Source organism: Dermacentor variabilis, chromosome 7 (assembly GCF_050947875.1).
Source record: "Dermacentor variabilis isolate Ectoservices chromosome 7, ASM5094787v1, whole genome shotgun sequence".
Classification (NCBI taxonomy): domain Eukaryota; kingdom Metazoa; phylum Arthropoda; class Arachnida; order Ixodida; family Ixodidae; genus Dermacentor; species Dermacentor variabilis.
The window spans coordinates 52344046-52352559 of record NC_134574.1 but is presented as its reverse complement, the minus strand read 5'-3'; the positions used below and the strand labels follow the sequence as shown (position 1 = coordinate 52352559).

General features: G+C 47.5%; 1 protein-coding gene across 1 annotated transcript in view; it reads left to right on the top strand.

Moving 5' to 3' along the window:
* Positions 1 to 650: 650 nt before the first annotated feature.
* Positions 651 to 8514, top strand: part of LOC142588624 (neprilysin-1-like) — a 37299-nt gene continuing 29435 nt past the window's right edge. The window contains exons 1-3 of the mRNA XM_075700457.1: positions 651 to 889; positions 1042 to 1209; positions 4506 to 4595. Coding sequence (XP_075556572.1) covers positions 746 to 889; positions 1042 to 1209; positions 4506 to 4595 — 402 coding nt within the window. The 5' untranslated portion in view covers positions 651 to 745. The remainder of the gene's footprint in view (positions 890 to 1041; positions 1210 to 4505; positions 4596 to 8514) is intronic.

Below are 8514 nucleotides of genomic sequence, written 5' to 3'. Positions count from 1 at the left end.
CGCAAACATGCGTCATACCTCGTATTTGTTCTTGTAGAAGTTAGGGCTAACAGCTGAAGTTAGCCAGTCGTCCGTCACGGCTGCTATCTGGAGAACTCAACCTAGCTTTTCGCCACTTATATCGGAACATTGCGTGGGATCTGTTTGTTTTCCTTTCATCTTCTTTTATATTATTTTGCTAAGGATTGCATTCAACGAGAAATAAACCGCTCTCCTTCCTTTTGTTTGTTAATGTGTAATTTGTTTTGTGGCACGGGTAGGGAACTGAACAAATATGAAGGAATCTCAAAAAGGCTGCTTAGGCGAACTTTCTTGAACCTGACTAATGGTAATTGCGTCTTAAAGCCAAATGACCTTGGTGCTGCGCTTTTAAAACAAATTTTCTTGTGCTTTCTTTACTACTTAAAACTGTTTTCGTTGTTCTCCTCCTAAGTGTGTAACCTGTCACGTTCAGAATTTAAAGTCAACAGAAGGCAATGATGACGCAGTGACGACCAAGGGCACTAATTGTCTGCTTGTTTTCTTTATTCCTAAACCGCTCGCTTCCTGGCCAATCCCTTGTTGTGGGCATGTGCCATTGTCCGGGGTCATCATCGTCACTGGCGCAGCGCGTGCTGCACGAGAATCACGCGCTCAGAAGATAACGCAGAAGAAGCCCGACGGTTCGCTGATTCGAGACGTCGCTCCTTCTCACGGACCTCGAGTCTCGACCTTCTAAGCTCTCAGCTACTACCTTCATCGAGGCATGGCCGACGTGAGGAAGGACAGCGTGTCCAGTGCAGCCTCCAAGTCTTCTTCGAGCGGAAAGTCGAGCTCTTCGGGTAAGGACAGCAGCAAGCGAGCGAAACGCAAGCAGTCGCGGGCTTCGACCACCGAAACCAGCGGAAAGGTGAGTGCGATGGCGGCTGGAGACCGTCTTTTTAGGCGGCGTAATACCACGTACTTCTGGGCTTGTTGGTTTCTGCATTGCACTATCGCGTTAACGATGGAAACGCCGTAGCGAGAGAAGCTATACAAACGTACGAGCCTCCACCCTTTCAGCCCAGCGTCTCCCCCCCTCAAGGCACGGCCGACGCGAGGAAGGCCAGCACGTCCAGTACAGCCTCGAAGTCTTCTTTGTCCAGAAGGTCGGCCTCTTTGGGGAAGGACAGCACCAATCGTACGAAACGCAAGCAATCGCGGCCTTCGATCGCCGAAAGCAGCAGAAAGGTGAGTGCGATGACGACTGCAGCCCGCTTTAGAGCGCTGCTCTTGGGCAGCCGTTCCCACGTTTCGCGTGGCGGTAAGCCTCACCGTCGTGCCTCGCCGTAACCAGCTCCATAGCCGGGGCTAGCGCGCTGCTCTAGCTGCGCGTGCTCCTAGCACTATCTCTCGCGCATGGCGCGAGCCTTGCTCCCTTCGCTCCTCCAAAGCCGGATCATGTGTTCTCGCCTATCCTCTCGCCCTCTTCCTCCACGCAGCCCCGTTGCGGTGATTCTCGCCGCTACCGCGTAATGCGCCCTCGCCGTTCCGTTATCCCACTGTCGCGGCACTGCTGCGGTGCCGGTGGCGAGCGCTCCTAGCCGCCTCGCGCGTGACGGCTCTCCGCTCCTCCGTCCCCGCGTCGCGTATCTCTACGTCTCTCAGCCGCGTCTCGCTTCCCCGTTTACAAGGCGCGTTCCTCAGTGGCATTTGTCGCCTCTGGCAGTGCTTGCGCCTGGCTGTCCTTCTCCAGCCTCCACTGTTGCCTTATACCTCCTCTTACCTGGCGCAGTGCCATTGCGGTTACTCGAAAAACTGTTATAGCGTTACGTCCCCTTGCTTCTACTTCTCACCCCTAACTTGTGTGGCCACATTGAGACCTGTCTGTGAATGAATGAGTATGTGGCCTCCACTCAATAGCCCTGTTCTCCACCCGTTTCTTCATCCCACCTCAGAACAAACAGTAAATAATAATTGCTAATCGCCCCTCCCGTCTTCGCGGAGTTGACCCACTATAAGATCGCGCGATGGTGCGTCGCCGGAGCGCCAGCTCGATAGCGGCGGATCGCGGTGTGTGCTGCCCAATCCGAAACGCACAACCGCCTCCGTTCGGAACTGTGTGTTCTGTATGCGGTTGCCTGTGTAAGTAAGGCAGAAGCTGTGCTCAAAGATCGTATTGCCAAGTATCGTAATCGTCGGCCCATTTATTTAGGGGCCTAATACCGCGTACTTCTTCGCTTGTTGGTTCATACATTACACCTTCATCGCTTTAATGGGGCAAACACCGCAGCGAAGAAGGCTGGAATAACGCGAAAACACAAAATAGACGGTGCAGTGCTTGCCCTGTCTTCTTCGCTGCTCTGTGGCCCTTGTTAGCGCGGTACCAAACGCAATCTTTATCGACAGTGTTGCCCTACCACACTTGTTGGGACCAGCGCGTTCTGGCGGAGGCATGCTGTTTCCTTTCTCACCAATCCGAGAAAGGCCGTTCGAAATATGAACCAATCGAACTTTCAAGTCGCCTGCCCTAGCTCCCACGACGATAAACGTGACTACTGTGACCACCACGCAGTAACCACTGAAACAGTACAAAACAGTAACCGCCGCTTGCAAAAAGAGCATTCACGACACTTAAACCATTAGAGCCCAGCGTAACTTTAATAGCACAGCACCATTCTCATTTGTAAATGCTTAAAAAAGAACCATACTGTCTTCCTCAGTACGCCATTTTGCTAAGAAGTGTCCTGCCAAGCCGACTACATTCTAGTTTCTTTTTGTCTCGAAGCTAACGTGTGTCAGTGTAAGTTTTAGGAAAGAATGGCGTAAACTATCAATGCATGATATTTCATATGCAACATGGAATATGAAATACTACAAGGCGGTCGGGAGCGGCGGTCGGGATTTAGCTTGAGTGCGTTGCTCGGATGACCGACGAAGCAGGAAAAAAGAAAGATGGAATCGACGCCATATCCCTGTCTCTTGTTTCCTCAATATCGGGTTCGTATGTGTATTACTTCAACGGAATGAACGTACTTTTAAGGCAAGAAATGAAGTTTGGGTTATGCGAGACGGGGCGCAGTCTCATCGCATCAGCTCGATGACGCGCGTGTGGCACACGACCCCCTTGTAACACGGCGGCTGACTTGCGGCGGCTTTCAAAAAAAAAGAAAAGAAAACCAGTTCCACACAGTGAAAACTGTCAACTCAGTGAAGCTGGCGGTCGTTTTCTCAATTTTGAACTTGTGTTTAGTGCGATTTTCATCAGTCTTTTGTCTCGTTTTCGACGTTTTGATAGATTCGAGCTTCGGTTCCGGATGGCGCACGCACTTCAGTTGCGCGAGGTTTTGACCAAACCACAGTCTACCGCACACCTTGCAGCTGTGGCCGCACTCACGGTCGAGGAATTCTCTCTTGAACCGTCCATCGGCACCCTCCGTGGGAGGAATTTTTGCGCGTCGACGTCTCTGCTCGGCCTCCTGTACTTTAAAAGTTGGGAGTTGGCTGCCTTCTGCTGGTGCTTGGCTGGTGTCGCTTCTCTGGAAAGTGGGGTTTGGCTTGCCTCCACCGGTGCTTCGCTCGCCCTTCCCGTCATCGATCCTCGGCGGTAGCGACTTCCCTCCGCTGACGCTTTTTTTTGCGCTTCTCGCTCTCGAAGCTGGGGATTTGCGCGACGTGGGCGCTGCCGCTCGCGTCGAGCGGAATTCATGGGGCGAAAGGGCGCGCGCCGGCGAAGCACCTGCTCCTATACCCCTCTCCGCACCCTGCTTCTCGGCGTGACACCAGACAACGGATGGCAAAGGCTCGACTTAGAACAGCTCCGCAGTTTAAAAAACGACGTGACACTTGCTTCTTCTACACGTAAGATTCTCAAAGGTGGGGAGAGATGGAATGATAAAAAAAGTCACCGGATTCGGCACGGCAGGACTTGTGCCCTTAACCTTCGTTAATCGATCAGAAATTACATTACGGAAGTACAGTGTCGTGGCCAGGCTGCGTTAAATACAATACACAAGGACGCCTGGGTTGTTCGTGTGCCTGTTGTTTTCAGTTAGCGTTGTTCATCGGAATGTTGCGTTGAAATACACTGCACTTGCAGGCCCGCTTCGAAGCACTGCGGTCGCAGCATAGCTAAATGCATGTCGCCATGTACTGCATATTCTGGGAGCACGTATACTAGCATTAATGGACATCTGAAAGGCCAAGAAGCAAACACAAATTGAAGCACAAAATCTTAAAGATCACGCTCAACCCAGGGGGCATAGTATTGCGATTGTTTAGCAATTGACCGCGCGATACAGAGGTATTTGTAGCATGAAATGACTTACGTCGTTACATGCAATCAATTTACGAAGCTACATCAGCCGATTCATTTGGAATCTCCTGAGGTGGCAGCACTGTTAACAGCCCTGGCTTGTCTACTTACTCGTTTCTGAGCTGATCACATAATGTCGCAGCAAAAAGTTTTAAAAGAAAAATAGAGCCCACGTGATCGCTGACGATGTGTAGCTTAGAAACTTAAGGTCCGCACTACACTTCATTCGCAGACTTCAGTTGTTCCGGCTGCACCGAAAGCGCCTCTTGCAGAAGTTCCTGCCGGACCTGCAGATTCAAAGGCTACCAAACCAAAAGAAAAGGTACGACTCCTCTGCGGAATATAAGGGCGCAGTAAGAAATTTACGGAACCACATAATATACATATAGAGTTCTTCTTTTTGCTTTTATGAACATCAGGTTAAACCCCCGATTCCTTATAGTCTAAAGAAAAATATTAAATGGAGTCGTTTTAAAGGTATGAAAGGTGCTCATCTTATTGTGAACTGGTGGTAACGACGTATTAGTATTATTATTAATATATGAATATGGTATACGCTTCGTTCTGGCTTGACACTTGATGCGCTGGCATATACGGGTGTCCCAGCTAACTTTAGCCATGGTTTAAGAATATGCCCATGCCACGTAGCTGGACATAACCAAGCTAATGTTTGCCGTCGCTTGGAGATACTCTGATTATGTTTCCATCCCACTTAATTAGATAATTAGTCATTTTTAATTAATCAACTTATCAAATATTAGAATTAGATGAAATGTGTGAATGAGCAAATTGTAGAGCAACATGAAAAACTCCCACTATAGCTTTCTGTTGCTGGATACCAGCTACATAAAAGTCTTTTTTCGGACGTGAAAGAAGTGCCCCACTACACTCAAGAGTGCCTCGAGCGGCTAGTCGCGCGCCAATTTTGCGTGTATTCGCGGGCTTTCCCACTGGGAAAAACACTTATGTAGCACGTATTGAGCAACAGGAAGCTGCGTCGGGAGATGTTCATGTCGCTCTACAATTTTCTCATGGACACTTTTGATCTAATTATAATATTCGAGAATAATAATAATAATATTTTATAGGGTTTTACGTGCCTAAACCACTTTCTGATTATGAGGCACGCCGTAGTGGAGGACTCCGGAAATTTTGACCACCTGGGGTTCTTTAACGTGCATCTAAATCTAAGTACACGGGTGTTTTCGCATTTCGCCCCCATCGAAATGTGGCCGCCGTGGCCGGGATTCGATCCCGCGACCTCGTGCTCAGCAGCCCAACACCATAGCCACTGAGCAACCACGGCGGGTAATATTCGAGAAGTTCAATAATCAAGACTAATTATCTAAGTGGGCGGAATGAAAAATAAATTGAGTATCTCCAAGTGACGGCAAACAAGATTACCTTGGTTATGACGCGCTAGGTGGCATTTGCATATTTTTAAACTGTGGCTAGAATTACCTGGGACACCCTGCATAAAGGTATACTGTATTCAGCTCGTGCCGCGGCCTTCAGTGAACGAAAGTTTGTTACTTTTTTTAATAGCCGCGTTTAAACGAATACGGCACTGGTGCATTGCATCGCATTTCCTGCACGTCGCACAAGGGAAACAGCGGTAATACGCTATGAATCAAAATAACGCAGAGCTGACGTTGCTTTGCATCGTGAATGCTAGCTGTGACGTTGAGGCGATGTTTACATAACCACTCCACCTTCAAAAAAGAGCGACTTATTAAGGCGAAAGCCTTTCTAGGCTCATGGTGAAGTTTGTGCCAGCAGACCTGTCTTCCGGAGTGTCCACCGAAGCGTCATCAGGCCAAATGAAGACAAATTAAAGACAAATTATAGAATGAAAAATGATTGATAGTGACAGTTAGTGAATGATAACGGTATAATAGAGATTGTTAGAGGTTAATGACTAGTAGTGACTAATAATGACTACTAATGACTTGCAATTACTACAAGTGACTCCTAAATGACCAATGTCTAACGACGGCTTGTAATGACCACAACTGATTAGAAATGACTAGAAATGTACAGTAATTAGTAGTAATGACTAAAATGACTGCAGATGACTTGTAATTCGTACTAATGAGTATGAGATGACCTGTATGTCTAACGATGGCTTGTAATGACCACAAGTAATTACAAATGACTAAAATGCTTACTAGTGAGCAGTAATGGCTAATAATGACTACGAAATGACCAATATGTCTAGCGACAAATTGTAACGACTACAATTGAATAGAAATGACTAAAAATGCTTAGTAGTGAGCAGTAATGACTAATAATGACTGAAATGACTTGTAATGAATAATATTGACTAGGAAGAGACAAATATCTCTAACGACAACTTGCAACGAGTAAAATGAATTATAAATGGCTAAAAATGCTTAATAATGACCAGTAATGACTAATAATGACTGAAATGACTACTAATGACTACTAACGACTATGAAATGACCAACAAGTCTCACAGCGGCTTGTAATGACCACAATTGATTACAAGTGTCTAAAATGCTTAGTAGGGAGCAGTAGTGACTAATAATGACTGAAAAGGCGAATGTTAAAACGACGAATAGTAGGCTTTCGCCGCTCAGCTCTTGAGAGATTTTAAGAGACCCTGTAATTTTTTGTCTAGCGGTATACCATTTATTTTGTCGCAAGTGCACGTATAGGGACCCAGCCAAACAGGACAAGAGCATACAAGGACAAATCGTCTGTCATGACTAGGATGGAAATGGAAATACTCCCAATGCATACCTCTATGTCAACAAACGCTTGTAATATTGGGAAAGCATCACACCTTCGCACCTGCTGAGGGGAATGCCTCTGTGGACTAATTCTTGCACGTCCTTTGTGTAATTAAAGTGGAGAGAACAGTGCAAAAAACGACTCGCCAAATCCGTGTCTCCGTGAGTGGAGCTCCGTCGAGGTAGATAAGAGCGTTCGCAAGCATAATAGTCGGATCCCACCTGTGACTGGTGCTGACACGTTCGTATAGGCGGAGCCAGTCGCCAACATCAGGACTGCCGACTCCGTTGAAAACACCAGGATCCCGAGGGGGGGGGGGGAACGGCGACGTAGGTCGGGGCTGCAGGCGGAGACGGTTGTGTAGATGAGGTGCCGCCAGCAGGAGTCGAAGTTGCACTGTCGCCGTTGCGACCGCTGCGAAGATCGAAGACGGGTAAGGGGACGTCCACCTCTACCAAATTAATGTTACGTGAAGCTTAAGCCCAATGCTATATAGAATTTATTTACAGGGAAGCTAACGCAAGGCCAAAATGACGACGCTATATCAAGCCCGCCCACGTCGTCTTCTTCTTCCTCGTCAGCGCAGCCACACTGTGGCGGCTGTTCCGTAGCAATATCATTGTTTTTGTAAATATGGTTACCTTAAGACACAGCTGATATTAACGCGTGACAACGAGGATTTTTAGAAATCGGTTCGTAGACTAATTTTCAAACAGCCTCATATGCATTGACATGTTCGTCTGTTTTAGCTTGTTTAAGTAGAATGCGTCTATCGAAAAGAAGACCGTTAATTCTTTATAAAGCTCAACCAGAAAAATTCTGAACATTGGACACCGAGACGACAGAACCCCTATTTCGACCACACGTTCATTTGCCATGATTTGTTTTTCGTTTCGCTGGGCAAAGGACAGGCCTTACGTAAGTGGTGTGCCGCCTTTTGCCTCCCTTTATCGCTTTGTGACCAATGAATAAGAATAAATATACCTTATTATTTTTCGTGGTACGTTGTTATTGTGATTTACCAAAGTTGCGCATATCCTCTGCCCTTTTAATCCATCACTTGAAACCTATTACCTCCCCTCGTGCTTGTCCTGGCCTTCCTTTCTGGAGGTCAAACAGTAGATGCGATAGCCGCTCAACGCCACGGGGCATGATGTATTCGATAACCGGCAACCATGGACTTCGAAATCGGAAGACCATCCGATCACGGAGGCCATGCAGCAACCAAGTGAGAAAAGCGATACTGACCGCTGTTCGCTGCCGATGTGACAGCATGGTGCGGGAAGTCGCAGAGAAGGCGCACTTTGTACGGATATATTTTTTTCCATTTTTCTTTCGCCTTTAATCACTGGCTTGCACGCTGCGGCAATGCAGTTATCGCCGGATTATGTGGCTCGGTGCTCCGAATGATAAGAAAAGATGACTAGAAAGTGAAATGCATCGTTACAACATCCGCACGGCTCCAGAGGACTTGCGGTCTGAGAATC